Genomic DNA, 21,022 nt, shown 5'->3' with positions numbered 1-21,022 from the left:
CGCAATGATGGCGTGGGGTGCATTAAATTGCATCCCCCATCCCGGCGCTTCCTCGTTTTCCAACCGCAAAAAAACTCCACGGATCACTTATTTTTGCGAAGAATTACCCTCGCGTTGAGGGAAAACTTTATTATCGGCGCGAATACTTTTAAATATTGATACTCGCGTCTCTGTGTAGTTGATAAAATATTCACTATCCCTATTCGTAATTACATCTTTATTTCATACTACGTTTCATAACTTTTACGTATATCGCGGACGAAAGAAAAAATTTATTCTCGTACCGTACATTGAACTGCGAACTTTTATCGAGGGAAAATAAACGATTTTTGCCAACAACCTCGTTCAACGATTCATTGATTCATTTCTTCCGCATTTTTTAGATCGAATCTTTTCGTACAAGGTGACGACAGGCGCTTTATTGTCACACAAATGACTCCACTCATTATGTCAGAGATAATTGTTTTGATCGCGGGTTAACAGCCCTCAATGCACGAGGGGCTGAGGAGCGCTCGCCAAGGAGGAGTGGGGGGGGGGGAGGGAGACGCATTCTTAGGGGTATCAGCCACCGCTGTTTGTTGCAAACACTTGTCAACCCTCTCCGGTAGCCTTGAGAGGCAACTTGCAGGACATTGTAAACTGCGTCTAATACTTTCGCAGGATAGCCAGTCGACAAAGGCTTAAGCTTGTGTATTTTAGTGCTGGAGTCACTTTAGCGGATTAAAAAGTCTCCGTCTGAGGGGACTGCAGCGCTTACATTCCGTCAAACTCAGTTCAAGGGTTGGCGATGCATCGAAAGCGCGTGTAAAGCGTGAACAGAGCTTGATATAACATAATCGTGACTTTACAGCCCGGTGAGCCTGAAGATTAGACGAACTGCAGCTTTCCCGACTCGTTAATCTCATCGTTAGCTGGAGTAGCAGGTAATCAACTGACTTAACTTGGCAGACCTTGAAGCGTTGGATGGATTCTATTTCGGGACTGTAGTTGAGGGCTGCGATGTAATTGCGGTTGAATAGTGAACAGAACGAAAGGTTCGCCTTATCGGAGAGAGTATGAGATTTTATTGCAAATTGTGGTACACTTTGGAAACGATCAGTTTCAAAAGTTTGTCCTTTGATGCTGGAGGGAGCTTGGGCTTGTGTCGGTGTATACGTAAAGCTTCGATGTACGAAGTTGCGGTTATGGATAGTTCAAGTGTTGCGGAAGTTGAAGTATTGCGATAAAGTCACATTTGCTGTTAAAAGCTTCACGAGATTTCTCGACAAACTTGCTACCGCCTTTCGAGCAAATATTATTTTTTTACCATTCGAACGTAAGCAATAACGATAAAACCACTTTTCGCTAACTTCCTCTTTCGAGAACTTTCCGTCTCTAACGCGTTCCTTTTCCAACTGATCAGAATAAGTGGCATCTTCCAGTCTGCGAACAAGGTTCTAAAACATCTTGAAATCGTGACGGACCCCGATAATCCAGGGAGAATCGGAAACCGTCAGGGAATATTATTCGCCTCGAAAAGGTGGAGAAAAGTCGAGCAACAAATAGTCGCATACTCTCATCTATTGGGAAATTTATCTCTCATTATCGAGCATGGGTATCGAGATTTAACGTTCAAATTAAATTAACGATGACGGTATAAGTTGGCTGAAATTGTTTGAAATATTTCGAATCGGTTATAGAAGAAGTGAAATTTCAGCTGGTTAAAGTAAGGCCAGAATTGGAATCCAGGCATCTTTTTGCTGGTCTGATCTTACGACGTTCAATTTTCTTGACCTTTTCTCGGCCGTTTCCGATTTTTTTTTTTTTTTCTTTTTTTCCAACCCATGGAGAAGGTTGTCTATGGGCAAGGCTGCCGGACGGTGACCGTCGGGTCAAATCTCGAATAGCCCGGCAGGTATCGGCTGTCCCGTTTCACTATAGGCGTCTACTCAATGTAGCAAGCGATGCACTAATTCGTATTTAAAGCTTTATTGGACGCGCCCGTACCGGTACGACAATTTCACGGTTCACAGAATTCCGCCAGCCAGCCGGAGCCCGCCTGCTGCCGCCCTCCCATCTGTGGATATTGCATAGCCATGGGTGCTGCGGGGTGTCGTACAACCCTTGCGCCCATAGAATGTCCTTCCGTAAATTGACAGTGTCCGGGGACCTGGGCCTTCGAATTCAATGAGCTTCCTTTACGCTTATGTGTTTCTATTTTCACTCTGTCTAACTATTTTATCCATTTAAGGTTTTGGCTAATTTTTTTTTTTTTTTACATGAGCTTTTGCGATGTACAAAAAGTGACAAAAATTAACGCGTTTCATTTTCCTACAGATGTTGCAGGCCTGTATGGGTCGTTGGAAATTCTAATCTAAGATTTGTCGGAAACCTTTGAAGTATTCTTTGAAATTTCTTGAAAACCAAATTCAGTAATCTGAAACTTTTCAGAGTTGTTGAAAAGAAATTAGAAAACTGTGAGGTACGCTAGAGTAAAATTTCAGGAATGGTCAGTTGTTACTTTTTTTTTTAACAAAATGAATATTTTCTTTTAATTCCAAACTGATGAAACCGTTGCCGAGAAGATCAATGCTTGTTTTCTGAAAATCTTTGAAATCGAATACTCTCAAAACCCATTTTTTTTTTTGTCAAACGCGCATATCCGCGAAGAGAAAGAACTCTTTCAGAACCTAAGAATTATGGGAAATCTAGCATTAAGTGAATAAAAAAACTAACGAACAGTTTTTGCGAATTGCTCAATTTTAGAGTCATTTTTTTTTGCAGAGTTACTTCCAGAAAGAAATGTTCGCTAAAAAAAAAATTTATCCCGAAGAATGTGCAAGCTGCTGTGAAGAGATTTCTTGAAGTGATCTTTACTTTTTGTTGTTGTCAGTGTAAAACTTGGCTCTGTGACTGTTTTTATATGTTTAGTTCACTCTCTGTTTCGTAAGCGACTGGACTTTTCAGTACGTTAGAGCTATGCATGTAGAAAAACCAAGCTAATGAATCTCCATCAAAGTTAATAAGTTTCCATCGAGAAAGTTTTTGTTTTTAGCTTCCATATTGCAGCGGGTTTTCTTATACCTACATATACTGTAGAGATAAGTAGATACACAGACAGAAACAGAATATGAAAAACGAAAGATGAAACAAGGAGAGTGAGAAATTGCCTGGTAATTTTTTTCATTCCTTTAAATCGACTAGACGGATGGGCACTACGGACTAAGTTTGTTATTAGCCAAGGAGAGAGAGAGAGAGAGAGAGAAGAGTGAAGAGTACAATCTTTCCCGACGCGATGCTGGGAGGCATTTTTCATCTCGTACTCATTTTTTATTCACGGCTTGCTAATTCTCGATCCCCCTGCACCACCCGACTCTTCCTCTCTTCCCTCGTCGCTCACCTTTCCCGTTTTAAACTCGCTTTACGGTCATGAGCTTGTTTTTGTTTCGTTCTTGCAGGATGCAATTTTAATCCGGTATTGCGCAATTGCCTACCTTCTCGTCAGAACCACGCGCTTCAAGGGGGTTACTACTGAGCAAGATTGCTTTTTATGTCAGTTAGGCGTCAAAACTGATGCCCCGAGAGTTACTCGTCTCTCACACTTATCACGAAACACGGAGCATCGTTTGATTATTTATTCGTTCACTGATCAATTTTCCATCCTCGTTTCTCTCACGTTTCCGAATCACTTATTATTGCACAATCAGTCGAATGTGACATGCGTAAACCTAGCTCTTTATAATTCACCATCTTTTTCATATTTCTTTTCCAAGTCTTCACGTTTTATTCTCATCGGATAATTTCGTTCAGGTAAAATAATTTGAGGTCCCATTTCCGAAGGAAGCCAGACGAGGTTATGATTTGTGCGAAACGGATGATTATACCTACCGTAACGCATCACCGTGCGCTTATAATTGCTCACACAACTTTCGGGATAAAAAATGAAACGACTCCGCAAGGGAGGGAGTCGGGCTTTTCATGGGAACTGGGATTTATTATCATTTTTATTATTATACATAATAATGTACGTATTAAGAAAGGAAAGAAGTGACGAAGGTCTAAATTATTCCCTTTAGCAATCGTTGGACGTCGTATGCTACATAAATAAAAAGTTTAATATTCACGTTTTTCCGCCCCGGAGTTTCTTGAAGGGATATTGTAATGATGTAAGTCAATCTTGTACATCAGCATTTCCGTTTCAAGTAAGGATTATGAGCGCTTCGTTAACCTAATAGAATAAGAATTAAAAAAAAAAAAAAAAAATTAATGGTAAAACCCAAAAAAAAAAAAAGAAGGGAAAGTTGAAAAAAATTAATTTCATATTTCCTTTTCTTCTTTTCATCTTCATTTCCATCTTCAGAAAATTAGTTACGCAGCTTTATCCATATTTATTATTACATTCGAACGTAATGTGTATTTAAATATACTGGGACAGGCAAGCACAGATTCATTCGGCATAACGGTAACCGCATACCATTTTTTTTATCTTTATATTTTTATTGATATACAAGATATACAGCGCTTCACAGCGTCGGCGACTTTACTACATACACAATGGTACACATGGAGCTTTCTCACAATTTTCACTCACCTCATCTTTTCTTCAATTGTTTTATACTTCAAATCTGTTTTTATTATTCTTTCTTTTGCTCGCGTATTTATTACGGCAGGGTTAACAACAATAACAATAATAATAATAATTGCAATAATGGTAATAAATAATAATTGATAATAATAATAAACATGGTAACGATAACAAGCAGTGTGAGCAAAAGAGAAACCCGCAATGTAGACGTATGGCCGTTGAAAAAATTGCGTGCTTTATCCTTTGCGTTGATTTTTTCTTCCTGCCGTGTCGCTGTAATTCTACATTGTACGATATTGTGATAAATGGAAGAAATGGCTCTTGCAATATTTCAATGTAGGCAACAGAGCTACTGTTCTTCTTTTTTTTTTTTCTTTTCTTTTGAGGTAAAGTAATGGTTATGAAACATAAACGACGTGTCAGCATTTTTCACTTGCTAATTACAGTATACACAGGTATAATATCTGTGAGAAAGAAAAAAAACACTGCGAATATTGACTGTACGGCCTTCAAATTAATTTTTTTACATATTTTTTTCAATTTTGGTCTCTGGCAATACGCACGTGTACTTTTTCGGTAACTTTACAATGTTATATGTAGCTGTTGTGCTCTATGTTTGTAACATTGTCAGTATTTAGATATTGTTTTCCTGGGAATATTTCTTTTTATTTCGTTCATTTCTTTTTCACTCGATTTTAATCAATTTACAATTTATGTTGCGTACGTCGGTTTTAAGGGGTTCTTTTTATGATTTTTCAATTTGCTTTGGCCATTCTCTTACCTGTGGGAATTTTCCATTTTATTTTATTTCTTTTACCGGTCATTGATTTTTGATTCTTTTACGTATAGGAAGGATCGTTTTACGCGTACGGTTGTCTTCTCGAAATACACATCATTTTACATACGTTACACTTTAAATGCACCGTAGAGACTCTCAAGATCTTATTGCTATGTACATGTGTGTTTCGGAAAAGGTTGCTCTGATTTCACGAGAAATTATTATTTGTAATACGAATATCGATTTGAACCAAATTATAGAGAATAGAGTAACAATTGACATTCGGAAATATTAAATTCACAGGGCAAACTTATACCAGTGGAGGAAAAAAATAATTCAGAGAAATATGATTATTTTGACATTTCTTGAAGTATTGTACAAAAGCTGAGTGTAAACCGTGGTTAAAATAACAAAAATAAAATTTTCCTACAAAAATCGACACTTGACCTTTTAAGAAAGGTACGTCAGAGCTTACATTACGTGTATCATTTTCGTACCACACCCTTACAGGCACGTGGCCACAACAATTTTTTTTTTTCATTGCAAGTATAAATCGTCAAATACTTTTGTCAGTGTTTGTATTCTTTTTTTGTATGTACGTGTTTCTTTTGGTTTGTTTCGAGGGTAAAAAGCAAAAGAAAAGAAAAGGAAAAACTATCGACATACAGCGTCGTCGGCGCGACAAGAACCTTCGGGTCTTGCGAGGAACAATTTACCCGTTTCACAAGCGCAGAGCTGATAAGCCGGCGGTTCTTTTTGACGACTTGACGAGTGTTGATCCTCTGAAATACCTCCTGAATTTGGTTTCGCAGTCTGAAGACCTTTCAGGAAAATGGAAGCTGCGTCCATCTTCACGATTCCCGTAACGCTTTCCAACTTCATGTCAGACAGACACGAAGCTGTCACGTTCCCCGCTTGCGATTCAATAGTTATTCTTTGGGGTGCGTTTATGTTCAGCGATCTCGTTGACGACTCCAGTCTGCAGAATTTAAACAACACAAGTTGGATTAACTTTTCTTATTCCTCGAGTGTGAACTGTTGGCTACGTTTTCTATTCATGGAGATTTTTAATTTATAATTAATCAGAAGAGGGATTATCACCTCCGAAGAAGGTGGTTATCGGGAAGATGGATGAAAAAACGAAGGAATGAACATAAAAATTGCCCGGCGAAACGAATAACCGAGGAGGTAATCCAGTCGGTTGAACGTAACAAAGCGATTCGTCGACGAGTAGTGGGTAGTGAGGAGTAAGAAGCGTAACAATAATCGATTCACTCGTGGAACAAACGATTGCAACCCTAGCCGGGACGATATTTCATATCTGGCGTAAATCCAATCCTATGAATATAATTTTCCGCTCTAGGAAAGTTTTATTATAATCGTAAATCCGTTTGCAAATTACTACTAGCTAGCTACTATCGATGACTGATCCGCGAATAACCTTGCCTACGCCAATCGGTATAATGTAGAATTGTCTTGCTTCGATATCTGCAACGTTTGCACAATTGGTGAGATTGAAAAAGAAATATTGTAACAAAAAGATGAGAAATCGATCCCATAAACGAAAACGTTCAAGATTCCTGATACTCATACGCAACTCAAGTATTTGACCATCATTACCAATCATTGATTTCTTTCTTAACGTAGATGTAATTGTATAAAAAATTACCGACTAATTTACTCACCGGGTATCTTACAATTTTCAGTTTATCGATAATTTGATTTCAGTTTTCGTCAAAGTTCTTATAACTTTCCATGGAAAGAGCACTTACGTTGTACGATGAACCGAGGAAAGTTTGATGGGGATATTTTTCTTACACTAAGATTTCAGTTTCAGTCGTTCGAAGTGTTTGATAAAAATTTCCACCCGTTCGCCAAGTATAACATGTTGAAACTTCAGTTCTAACCGACACAGGTTCTGCGATTTTCACCTCAGACAGTCAAGTTGGGGATGAATTTCGGCTATCCCTAAGCCCCGAGGTCTACTGAATATTATTGAGCTGCGGCCTTTCTCGTTGAGGTTTCTAACGGTGTGGGGAGGGTGTGTATATGTAAAGACGAAATGACACGCGTCGTTACCTCAAATCGTGACCAGATTCCGCTCTAACCAATGGAGTTTGGACGCTTCCTTGGAACACAGCACCGCCCACACCTGTTACTCGGAGCGTTTCAGCCCCGACGACGACCTGCTTGCTGTCCACGGAAAATAGGACTACTCCTTGAGGGTCCGTGACGCGAAAACCCTTAGAGACACAGTCGAGCCACTCCTCGCCTGCGGTGTAACAAAAGTCGAATCATTGGTCACGGATTATAAGCGGAATGTAAAATGATGGAAAGCTTGGAATTAGTTGAAACATTTTTGATGTGATGATTACATTTTTAAAGTGAAGTTCATGCGATGGATCATGGAAAAACTTGTTTAGCACCAGCCCTCGATTATTACTTCTTCATGTTCTAGTAATTCCGAATAAAGGTTAACTTGAATTTGAAATCAGTGACTCAGAAAGTTCTTGGCGACCAAGTTTCGTAAAAAAAAAGTTTGCTTGAAGCTTTTGAAAAGTTTGAAAAAAACTCTTGCAGAACGAGTTACTTGTTCAAGTGGTGCTTATCTTTTCGAAACCGCTAGAATATGAAAGGATCATAATCGAGGGTTGGTTTTATATGTAACCCAAACCATGGAATTTTACGAGGTTGACGAAATGCATGCACTCTGAAGCCAAGTTTTTAGAATAGTTTGCTTGCATCTGTGATTCGTTGAGTAAACATCTCAGGTTTTCTCGGATTCCGATACTCTGTAAGAATACGATGCATGCACGGTTGCGTATGGCCTCAATCTTGTTTATTATCTAAAACGTGCTAGTTTTGAGCATCTTTACAATTATTACGGCCTTAAATGAAGATTGAGGATAATTTTCACCACGGATCTTTCGGTCAAGCTATTCATGTCCATCCGTATTTGTGGCCTCTTACCTAACGTGAACCTGGCCAGTAAACGTCCTTCGCGAGACCTAGCCGAAGCGGTGAAGTTGTTCCATGATTCCAGAATCAAGTTTCTCCCTTTTGGCGATCTGACCGAAGAGGCAACAAGCGCGTCCAGAATAGTGGCTTGTCCTTTGAGTTCCAGCCCGCCAGGAACAACCTTCAGAGAACCGATTCCCTCCTGAAAAAACAGAACAACCAAAGCATGGAAGTGAACGGCTTGCTCAGGGGTTGGGAAATGTTGATAACATCGGGATCGCGGGGACTTGATCTTTTTTTTTTTATATAAACATTATTCCCCGAAATCATCATCGCCGTGGTGGGATCATTGAACAAGGTTGACAGGGCCCGTCTCTCCTTTCGAGGGTAAAATTTTTTTCGCGCGTGGCTTCGGAGACTTTGTTCGTCTTTCCGTGGGAAAACGAGAGATGTGTTTTGCGTCGTCTATATTGGTTTCCAATGATTGGCCACTCGATCGGAAGCAATTGCCACGAGCGTGATCCTGAACCTGGTGGCTGCCACCCGGTTCTACCCCCACCTGGTAAACACCGCCCCTTTATACCTTTGGGCATTCTCATCCTTGCCACTCTATTTTCCCTTGGTACAATGCTGCGGGTTGATCGCGATGCGGAAATACCGGAACTGGCGGCACTCGGTGTGAGTGTCACTGTTACTACAGGTTGTACCAGTCAACTTGAAAACCAAAGCAAATAACATGCAGCGAAGCGGCACTCGGAGGGCGGGGGGATTCCTGCTCGATTAGCTCAATTGTTCAGAAAATGATACCGCCGCTCTCTTTGTTCTACTTAACGTTATCATAAAGTTAATGGCCTACCGGTAGTTGTCCCTTCTATTGTGTATCCGGGGATATTTAAACCTCGTTCTGTTACGACTACTACTGTATTATCGTTGCCGGGTCACTGATATACGATTCGAAATCGGCGCTTGAAATCAACATTATATTATTCAAGACGTCGAAAAATTTTGGCCGAAGTAATTCGTGCTGATTGATCGTTGATTTTCACTTTTTTCCATCGAATTCGTTAATCGGAGATTTGGTGCTCGATCAATTTTCTTGTCTTGTTTAATTTTCCGCCTGAATTAGGTGGTGACACTAGGCTGCCAGCAATAATCGACGGGAGAGACCCTTGAAATTGGAATTTACGAGAGACCCACGTGACGTGCGCTAGAAACGAGCTAATTTACCACAGCTAATAATAATTTTCACTTCCATCATCATAATTCAAATCCGTAGAACGGTTATAGCTGCGTTACGATGGTCCGGACATAAATGCGCGCTCCAATAATTATTAAAATTTATTATCGTTTCAGCTATTTCGGTTCCCGGGCTTAGCCGGGAACTTCACGGCCTTACGGAGTTAGAATTTATCAATTTCGAACGAGGTGCGTTCTTCTCTCCCACGAAGGTAATTTAACAAACTCCCATCCGTGACGAACCTTTGATTGGTAATATTTTTCACGCGTAGGTTTACTTTTTCTTTCGTTGCATCAAACGTACGTACTCTTGTATTCATTTTAAAATTTGGAAAGACGGTGTTTCGTGGAGTCATAGATGATTAATTACGTGAAACAAACAGCGAACGCAACGATGAAATAGGATTACACCTACGGATCTCGGGTCGAGAGGTTGGCCTATCAATCCAAAAATGAGCCTGACTGCGCAGCGTCGTAGCAACTCGAGCCCGTGAAAATACGGTATTGCGTCGTAAATATATCCTCGCGTTATACCGTAGAATCGGATTTCGCAATGTAACACGTTGCCTTTTTACTACAACGATCCAGAGAACTGGTTTTTTTCTCCTCCCACCGAACCGTGCGCCACTCCAAATATAACCGCGCGCCGCTCCAGGCGCTAACAATAAGACATTCTTGCCCGGCGATTTACAAATCCGTGAAATTACACGTCTGAGGTTGGCGCGGAGGAAAATACGAAGCATAAGGTAACAACTGCAGGTGCTTTTCTGTTCCCCGTTTCACCTTTCGTTATGGATGGAAAAGCAAAATTTGAATTCGTTCCCCTTATACACGCCGCCGTCGGGTAATCGAATACCTATAATTTTATTTCTAACATCAAATTCTACTACTCGTACCTAACGCTCTTTACTCCGTATCTTGAATAAAACCTTTCGAATAAGGCAAAGCATCGCTAAACCAGGGCCTCGATTCGACGTTGGGCTGTGAAGATAGGTGATAAAATTTTACCTCACATCGCGCTATGCTTTCATTACAAGGAAAAATTAGTAAAGAAATGCAGGGCATAAATATATTTAACGAGATTCATATTTATTCAGTTCACTGAATTTCATATCAACGATATTCTCGCGAACCGTGTTGATTCATATTTTTTTTTTAATGTCGAAAATTTGTACGTTAGTTATAGAATTTTTTTGTCAAAGATATCCAAAAATCTTAAGGCTCGTTTTAGGAAGAAAACTGCGCTGCATCATGATTTTTGTTGAACATTGAACGGAACGCAGTGGTGAACCGAGCGACGTAAGAGCTGAGTGTTTTTGGAGGTAATCCAGAGCGGGCAGCATCCATGCAGGTATATTTATCTGTTTCCGTTGACTTTTGGGAGGCACCACAAATCAACCGTGCTCTTGGTGCGGTCGACCCTCGGCAAGGGAGGAATTCCCAGTAGGTGTACGGTTCGATTTCAATCGTAAATTACTAAAAACCCCATCCGTTTCGTCCACCATCACTACCACCGTCACTACCACCGACACCACCAACGCAGACGCCCGAAACTTTTGAGCAGGAGAGTTCGAGGTGTGAAACGGCGAGTCCATCATGCGCGTACTTGGGCAGAGATATTTATATCTAATATCATTATGCATACGGCACGTACAACCGTGTGCCTATAATATTGAAAATAATCTCGGGATGTAGCTGACCAGAGACATAATCCCACCTCGCTTCCGTTACCCTCGCACTCCTGCAGCGACATAAAGTGAAATTATACCCGCCTCTGGGTGCGTGTGTCTGGGTTTCTCACACAAGATACGACGGGAATGAAAGGGGCAACGGGGCTGGCTGCAAAAGGGGTGACGAGAGCCTGGCCGGATAGCCTCCGAGAGATTAGTCGCAACAGAAGTTAGGGCCGTCTCTGTCCGGTTGAGATAATTATGTGAGGTGCATTAGCGCACTTCGTATCCAAACGGCGGCGTGAGGTGAGGTAGAAATCGGGTCGAAGGGGCAGAGGGGGGTAGGGGGTGGGGGATGCCTCTGTTCCTTCACCTGCTGTCATCCGAGATCCTGCCAAATAAGTTACTTGATTTCGAGAGTATGGTTAAACACTCGGGAACTGCACGGAGTTTCGCTACGAGGGATTACCTATTTCTGCTCTATCATGTGTCTGCAGTGACCGTCCGTTGTTCTACGATTGTAGATGTTTCTTTGGAGTGTTAGGGTAGGTTGCATACCGCCTGGAGATGAGACAACTCCCATGAGGGTGTCCATTACGAACATCTTTTTCGGGATACAGCGTGAAGAATTGATTACAGATGTCTGATCCTTGGAATGTCATTTTGGAAAATTCTTACTCAACCAGTTTCAATTTTAATGCAAAAACTATAATTAATGCTGAAATGGGTGCGGTAAGTTAATGGAAAGAAGGAGAGACAATGAACCGATGTGGGTCACTCTTGCATCGAAGACGATTCCTGGATCAGTATTTAATTAATATACACGCTTTTAATAACCGTTGTAATCGTTTTGTTTGTGCAATCAATCACGGAGATAAGCTCCGTTTGACTAGGAATTATACGAGTTTCTCACATATAATATAAGACGAATGAATGTCCGTTATACGATCATAATTGTGTGTAAATGGAACAAAGGATGGAAGTTCGATTGTTTTTACTACTGGGAGTCTCACTTATACCTGCACATGGGTGCATAGTAATATCCGTGGAGATTCTCAATTTCATTCTTAAATAATATGAAAAGTATATATTTGTTGGTGAAAACGAGGAAATCATAAGGAGGGCGAGCAGCCCGAAGGCATCATTAACGTATATCCTTTCTTATGATATTTTGTGTCTTCTTCTCCCTCATTCATCTCATTCAGACCACCCTCGCCCACCGTTTCCACCCCCGCCCTCGGCCCAGTTCCTTAATATAATAATTTATTGTATTTTTCGCCGTGTAATTAATCTTCGCCCTCGAGCAAAAGGTGGCCAGGCAAAAAGTTTACGCTCTGACCCCGAGAGAGATTTTCTTACCATCCTCTTGCTCCGTTATTTCGATGCTCCACGGTCTTCGAGCCGCCGTAATCGACCAGCCAAACCTCAATTTATCTGTCACCCAAGCTGCCCGAAATATCGGACCGTTTCAAGTGGTATTTGAATCAATCCCGTCACCTTCTTTTCACCACTCGTTCGTTCAACATTTCTATATTTTTTTGCTTTCCTTTCGCAAGAAAGAGAACGAAAAATTTACTCAAATCGACAGTATACTTTGAAGATATTATACGTCAGTATTTCAGTCGTAGACAAATTCTATCAAGAGAGTTTAACTGCTTTTGAGCTTTTTTTTTTTTATTTTCATTTTTCTTACGTGTTTTTTTCACAGCAAATATTTTTCTACCCTTGTGTTATGAACTTTTCGCCCACGCTCACTTTTTCATTCGGTCAATACTTGTAGCTTGGAAGAGGCGAGAATGTACAAGTAAAACAAAAATGTAATAAATACATAAGAAAGAAAACGATACGGTAGGTAGTTTTGACTTTTTGGACGACTAATAACACCCGAGCTTGCGAGTCGCCGTTATGTTTGTAACAGCTGCAGGGAGATATAACATACCTACAAGTACATACGTACGTTCACGCGTACGTAAGGCGTCATAAACTCGTTCGATTTTTAGTACGTGAGTGTGTTGTTTTATTTTCGAACCACAAAGCGACTCCACAGACATGGTTCAACTTTAATAATTGATACGCTGATATTTATCGTCAAATTTATGTTATTCAAGTGAGCAGAGGTTGGGAATATTGAAATGAAAGTTATACTAATAATCGAGTCGACATTTTTGCAACAGTGGAGGTTGATATGCAGAAAAACTGTTCAGAGATCCATTTTCGTTTACTACAGATCTGTGAAAAAAACTAATCTCCGTAATATGTAATTGGAGCTTCGACTCTTGAGAAATTTTTTTATTCCAACCGGTGCTTTGGATAAGCGACTTGCAGCTGTGCAGCGTAAACTTAATAGATTTAGCAACTACGAAGAGAATACTGGAGAAGCGAAGGGTGGTCGTTTTGTCCCATCACTGCGGACAGGGTAAATAGAGTCTTGAGAAGTTGAGGCAGCGTTAGGCCGAGCTCAACGCCTTTGTCCACTCAAAATTCATGGTCTAGACGTCCGCCGACTCTCCTGCCGTTTATATGTATATTGCACTTGGATTCAGGTAGATAATACAGACCTTGTGATATACGGTACGCAATATGGCCGAATAATCTATACCTCTTGGAGGGACTTGGCGTTATAGTATCGATATATGTATAGTGTCTCCAGCACACAGTGACCCCGTTCGTTTCACGAGCTTATACGAGCCAAGTGGGCATGGGGTTCTGCACGCACATCTACGGGTACACGTGTTCCCGCACTCCACTCTCGATCACCTCCACGTAATACCGCAAACCTCTTGTGCTTAGGCATGGGGCCCGTTAAATCTTGACGTCATTGTCCTGCTGACCTGTCGCGTCACTGCACGGACCAGTCATGCACCATGGTCTTGATGACTCACTCGAAGTATGATCGTATAGAAAATCCCACCTACATCGATGGTATCCAACGAATATCGCGTGCTAACCATCACCGAATTACAGTATCAAGTACAGTATGGAGGTTTAATTGCTTTCTGTGCTGATATGTAAAACTTGCGTATATCTAAACCCCACCGTCTTCACTGGGTCTGTGCTAATCGCTTGCCGGTCTCTGACTAGTCGTTAAAACTCCTACATCTCAACGCATCTATGTTTAACGAGAGTTATGGAGGAGCGGAATATCTACGATTTCAGTTTAACTACTACGCAAATGCCATGAAGACGCGCCGCGCCGTAATCTGTTATCTGGCAAGCCCTCATATACTTTGTCCGCTCGGATATGGCCGCGCTCTCCCTTCCTCTCTTTCTCACCCTCTCTACATTCTGCTAAGGTATACCCAATGCTCGCTCACATCATTCAGCTTCCCTTTGACCGGATATCAATTGTTAAGTTTACCTCAGCTCCTCGGATTCTGTAACCTGTACTTGGCAGGCGTTCTGCTAAAGTGCGCAACGCGTAGAGATAGCAGAGAAAGTGTTACATTTTTGCTTTTATACGATTTTTCATTGTTCGATTTGATTTTTACATGCTTGTAAGGTGGTGAATTTTTTCTACCAAGAAAGTCATGTCATGGATAAAAATCGACTTTTTAAGAATATGAAAAGCAGAGTGATGCTTTTTGAACTTTCAACTCCAACTAAAAAGCCAGTATAGCAATATTATATATTGCTGGTTTAGTTTTGAATACGCAATTATTCTTTACACACACACACATATATATATATATTTAGATATACATCGATTGCACATTCATCGTAATAGCGGGCTATTTAGTTGTCTCATTAGGAAGCGTGCTGCAGGTTGAATTGAGGCAGAGATAATTTGTTTATACTCGGCAATAAACGGAAGCTGAATAATTTGAAATTGAATAGAGATGCCGGGAGAGCGAGGCGCAGTTTGTCACCATAGAGGTGGTGGAGGGGGGATAGGGACCGTGTTTCCAGGGCGTTTTACAACGTGTTAGAAGAGATAGAGAGAGGGTGGGGGGGGGGGGGGGGGAGGGAAAGGGAGAGTTTCCCCTATAATATAATCCGTGATTGAGGCTGGTTCAATTTTCAACGTCTGGCATAATCATCGCACCCGTTGTCGGGGTGTTTCGATGTTCGATCATTAAGCCGAGGGAGAGCAAGTGCCGAAGTCCCCCGGGTGAAGACGGATTTACCATATTCTGAGATAAGGTTGAAATTTCACTTCCTCTTTGACAAGGCTGGAATTCAGGTTCCTTGGTATTATTATTACAAGGTGGGACTTAGTTTTAATTAATTTCATCACCGAAACTCCTCGTTGTACAAACTCACCGTGAGGCGGCTAAAAGGCGACGCTTTGTTTCAGACAGAAATAATTTCACCTCAATTATAATGCCCGTCGTACGAATGCAAACGTACGTATGTCTCTTATATTATACATGTTGTATGTATTTAAGTCTGTAACGTAATTCGAGTCGATAATTATTGAACGTAATTATTATTCATTCTTGATGAACCCTTCAGCAACCTGCTTTACACCATGTGTTTAATTCGCCCATTACAGAGGAAGGATGGAAAGATTGATAAGGCTCTATTCGGAGGGTTTCATCGTCCCTTGAAATTTGCACGCTGCTGGATGATGAGATATTTTTCAACCCCTTAGGGAGGTTCGTCACTCGTGAAATACGTTTGCTCTTATAATTCAAAAGAGAAATTCAATCCAAGCATGCCGGAAGATGTCTCTAATGAAGGAGTCAACATCTTTTAGGGAAGACAATCAATTGAATTAATGGGTTGACGAAACAGATTAATTGTCAATAAACGGTGATAAGATTCTTAAAAAAATTAAAGCAAGTCTAATATATATTATAAAATTGTTGCGAAGATTTCAATAAATTTAGGGAACTTGTGCTGAAGACGTAACAAAGTTTTTTAAGTATTGCATTTATTTTTATGGGAGATGAGCTTCTTCGGATACGGCATAATGAGTTTTTAATTAGATTTACTTGAGAAGCATCTCCCTAAAATACATGAAAGCTTTGAATCAGATGTTTTTTTTATTAAAACCAATAAAGGAGGGTTGTTTTTAAAGAATTTTCGTGTCGTCATCATTGAAGGTGTGGTACATCCTTTTTTTAAAATTCTTCATAACTTTGACCTCTCATCTCAAAACACGTGTTTGTGGAAGTTTTAGAAATCGTTGAAATGTCTCTTGACATATTGCTTTGTAAAAATTGATCAGATTTTCCAAAAATGGCTGGATCCGATTTATTTAAAATTTGGAAAGACAGTATACCTGTATTACCTTGAACAGTCTATTTTTTTTTTTTTTTTGAAACGGTCCCAAATTTTTTAAAATCATTATCCTTCTTTGTTGGTTGAATAAAAGAAATCGTAAGTTTTGAACAAACAAACGAATTTCATATTCAAAAGGTTGCATTCCGTTGGGAGAGAAAGCAAAATAATGTATTACGGAAATGAGGACGTATTGAAAAAGCGAAAAGTCATGGTTTTAATCGTTGCTCATCCCTTTTAACCATATTGGATCAGACCGCAAGTAGAGTAACGCGGACATACAACACAAGGATACCTGTAGGTACGTAGAAATCCACAAGAGACGTAAAATATTTCTATGGTCCGCAAGGTGCATGTCGGCTCGACTCAGTTATATACGGGTTGGAGAACATTGAAAAGTCGAGGATAGAAGAGGAAAACTTTTTAACAATATCAACGGCGAAAAGATTTTCACCACGCTTATTTTCTCTTATTGAATTTACCGAACTTTCTCATACGGAAAATTACTTGTTCCTTTCGGTTGGCGATTGGCAATCGAAAATCTTTCCCCGTTGTACGATACGCACCGTTCTCTCCGGATCGTCGAGGATATGAGCCGTTTAATCGATCGTTTCCTCCAATCGTTGACACTCATGGCCGGCTAAAATCATCGTCGTTGCGCGATGACGATGCAAGGCATGATTGTCGACAAGGAACGAGGCGGACGAGGAGACTGGCAGAGAATCGAGAAAGAGGTACGTCGAGGAGGAGACGCGGTGCAGGAATTACGCTACATTTCCCACGAGGAATCGGGAAGCCGGTTACAGAGCACCGGAGTCCTTACTTACGGATTGATACCCAATTTCCATCGAGTTTAGCCCCTATCGAGGGATCATTGCTCCGGATCCGTGGGGAGGGGAGGGGGAAGAGGAGAAGGTATCAATTTCAAATAAATTCAATAAAATCAAGTGGGAATGATATCAAATATGGGAAGCTGCTAGGCAAGTGATATCCACTCCGCCCCTTTTCCCACAGATATCCAACAGCTTAAAGAAAATACCCTCAATCCGCGGTCATTGCGTCAAAGGGCTTCAAGACGCAACCCATCTATGGGTAAGGGTTTAACTCCTTCGATCTATACATTCGCACATATTTTTTCTCGATATTTTTCAGGGAACGTCGTCGGGATGCTCACACCTTTCGCAATAAAGAAAAAAATGTATGTAAATCGGTGCTTTTGATATTAGTAGAATTTTAGCACCGAGATAGAAAAAGTAATATTCCAATTTCATCCGAATTCCGAAGTGTCAACGTAACTGCTGAGAAATCATATTTTATAAGGTTAATATTGCTCATTACTATGGAAAATTTTGTTTGTTCGTTAATGTCACGCCTATTTTTTTGGAATGATTCTCAAACAACATTTTTTTAGACAAAACTCGGAAATAAAAAAATATCTGAATCATATGTGAATGAAAGAAGCTGCCGCGCGTGGATGAAAAATTATGTTAAAGCTAGAGGTGGGTGAATATTTTTGACGTAAAGTTCAGTAAATTTTCATGCGGAGAGCCGTGGCAATTTCATGGAATCATAATAACCCACGCGATTCTTGTTATTTGGCATAATGAAAGAAAGAAAGAGAGAGGAAGAGAGAGAGAGAGAGAGAGGGAGAGATGGGGTGAGAGAGTAAAAGAGAAGGAGAGTGTTACTCGGGCGAAACTAATTTTAATCCACAAGACAGAAGTCGACTTTAATAGCTGTCCGAAGTTACAAACGGTTTCTCCGTTCCCATCCGCCCGCTCCCTGGATCCTCGATATCACGGCGGCTTTTCAGGAGTTTTATCATAGAATGAGATAAGATGATTTAATAAGCCCGTTTTGTCAAAAAGAACTCGCCTCCCGGGTTGATGTTTACTCTCGAAGATGACCTATGTAAAAAAGAAGGAACAAACGAATGGAAAGAAAAGGAACATTTGTCAAGTCGTTTAGACGTCACAACTTATACTTGGAACAACACGTTTTTCGAATAAGGTTTCATCTTTTCGTCTTGATAACTCACTTTAAAAGTTCCAAAAAAAAGTTCACTTCCGCAAAGCGTAGCCGACCAGGTGGTAATTTGATCTCTTTTTTCTCGCCTACTACACAAAGCGGATTGGCAAAAATGCGAGAAACAATTTGGCAAAAAAAGATGCGCCTATACACCTACCCACGTATCGCAACTCCGCAAGCGTATAAGTTCGAGGCTTTCGAAGAACTGAACTACACCCCGAATACCTAAATGTATACCTATGTATAGCGAGTTTCACTTGTAGAGAAATTCCATCGCTTACCAGCGGCCCAAGTTTCTCCGGAACTCTTCCTCTCAACTTCTAAAAATACTTGGTGAAACGACTCAGCTCGCTGCGGTGATACGGCCGCGCGTTCAAAAGAGAATCACCGAGCCTATGACTCGCAACATTCTTCCTTGACGTTGCAGGCGTGAAGGAGTGAAAAGCGACCGAAGTTTAATACGAAACGGTTTCAGTTCTATTTTAGAAACTTCTTCCGCGGCGCGTCGCTGCTTCGAGTGGTTCTTATAATTTCTGAATCATAATGGGATAAGAGGAGACAGAGAAACTTGAATGTACTCACCGAGCTGAACTCCATGACTTTTAGCAGCCAGAGCGTCAGCGCCATGTTCAGTATCACCATCACCATCAACGACAGCACCAAAGAGTACAAACATCTTTTTCTCCATCCGTATACCCCTAATCTAAACCCGCTACAGTTGGTGGTAGACTCGGTATTCCTCGTACTCGTTCCACCCGACGGACCCGCGACTGCGGAATTGGAAACCGTCTGACGAACGATGTTGTTCGACGTTACGGACTCGCTCGACCAATCCACCTGTCCCCTCGGCATTCTGAAAAATAAGAATGTCTATCGTTAATCGTCGATTGCAGTGAGCATGTTTCGACATTATTTGTTCTCGACGAATCGTTTAAAAATATAGGGTACCTTTACCGATTTGCTTGTATTTTTTTTTATTTACGAGGACACGAAGGTGAAGATGGAGTGATTCAAGAATTCGAATAATGGCAGAGCACAGTTTTCGTATGGCAAGGAAAGGGGGAGGAAGAGAGAATTAGCGAATGGACAGTCACAGGGGAAAGCCTGACGTATTGACTGTAGCCGCAAGAGAGAGAGAGATTATAAAGCAGCGAGTACGAAGGGGTTCTGGGTGAAAACATGAAGGTGTATAATATGTACTCGTTTGCAAATTAGTGCGGGGTATAGTAATCAGTGTTAAGCTAGAGCGGTGGCAGGTTAAGAAATAGTAGCTAGTTAACGCCAGCGCAGCAGGATGGAAAACTTATGCAAAGCTTAATGCCTGCCGCAAAATGCCTGACATAACTTTCGTCCTAATCCCCGCCTGCCCATAGCAACAGCGCAACTCTGCCCCATCCCCGTCCGGGTTCGTGCACCGATTGTTTTTATTTTCTCATAGCCCACACAGAGGGTGAAATATTCAGCTTAGCCCGCTCGCCGCCGCCCCCGAGGCTGGTAATTATACCCTGTGACCATAAAAAGCTTGGTCGCAAAATTAAAACCTCGAAGATAGATCCTGCAGGAGCGCATCTCCGAGTTGTGGGTGGGAAAAGGAGAAGGGAGATCCGAGGTGGGATAAGGTAACGCTACGGGAACGAAATAGGTTGAGGAAAGCTGCAAGGCGAGGGAGATCCGAGAGAGAGAGAGAGAGAGAGAGCCAGCCGTCTACCCTTGCGGCACTCTTCGGGAGGCTTCTATTTAATGAAAGCCTTTAATCCAAAGGCTTTTCGGATTCCAGCACGATTCTCGATATCAATTTCTGAGAGGCGGCGGAGGAAAGGAATAGTCAAATAACGCAAGAATGAGCCAGGAGGACGTCTGACGTTCCAAGAATTATTGACCCATATATCGATTCGGTCAGGCGTTCAACGCCGAGGCGGACAGATAGTACCAAAACTAGTACAAGTGTTTTCAGCTCGTAAACCAACTAGGATCTGAAACCTTTTCTCCTGTACGCTTTTACATCAGTAACTTTAATCCTCGCTAGAAACTCTTCGTGTTATAAGTCATAATTCATTCGGCTAATGTTGTTCGCGATTGAGTTCTTTGACGCGCTGGTATATGTGTGTATTGAACCAATTGACTGCGAGACGTACTTCTTCGCCAGGAGTTACTAAGTCAACTAAGTTATCCGAGCGAGCCAACTCAATCTGTGGCCACTTTGCTTGATTAGTTCACCCTAATTCTTATTCTCGTTCTTAGACAGCCGCTTCTTCCGCAGTCTCTTATTGTCCTGCTCTTCAGATGTTTGATATTAAATTCTGTGCTTTTTTTTCGTTTTTTCGTTTGTTTTTTACAAAAACTTCAGGTGGAAACGAGATCTTGTTTGATCAAACCTGGCCAGGGAACCTTAGCACTTGTCAAAAATCGATTTCGAAGTTGTAGGCATTTTTCTCATTTCATCAGTATATCACAGTCAGGAACAAATAATCGTTGGTGTAGTTCGCGTTGTGTAGACATGTTACAACCATTTTTGTCCGCTATTTTCTACCGAATTCAAACCATTACCAGATAAACGGTTTCATT

The 21,022-nt window shown here is 41.1% G+C and overlaps 1 protein-coding gene across 7 annotated transcripts in view; it reads right to left on the bottom strand.

Annotated features, from left to right (window-relative positions):
- Nucleotides 1-4,882: 4,882 nt before the first annotated feature.
- Nucleotides 4,883-21,022, bottom strand: part of LOC124306614 (delta-sarcoglycan) — a 167,770-nt gene continuing 151,630 nt past the window's right edge. For all 7 annotated transcript variants that reach the window (XM_046767407.1, XM_046767411.1, XM_046767413.1 and 4 more), the window contains 4 exons: nucleotides 19,040-19,310; nucleotides 8,313-8,502; nucleotides 7,422-7,614; nucleotides 4,883-6,321 (listed from right to left, as the gene is read on the bottom strand). In XM_046767407.1, the coding sequence (XP_046623363.1) occupies nucleotides 5,997-6,321; nucleotides 7,422-7,614; nucleotides 8,313-8,502; nucleotides 19,040-19,310 (979 nt within the window). In that variant the 3' untranslated portion in view covers nucleotides 4,883-5,996. The remainder of the gene's footprint in view (nucleotides 6,322-7,421; nucleotides 7,615-8,312; nucleotides 8,503-19,039; nucleotides 19,311-21,022) is intronic.

Source organism: Neodiprion virginianus, chromosome 6 (assembly GCF_021901495.1).
Source record: "Neodiprion virginianus isolate iyNeoVirg1 chromosome 6, iyNeoVirg1.1, whole genome shotgun sequence".
NCBI classification, from domain to species: Eukaryota; Metazoa; Arthropoda; class Insecta; order Hymenoptera; family Diprionidae; genus Neodiprion; species Neodiprion virginianus.
Note: the sequence above shows the minus strand (reverse complement) of the source record. Positions and strands in the feature narration are given on the sequence as shown.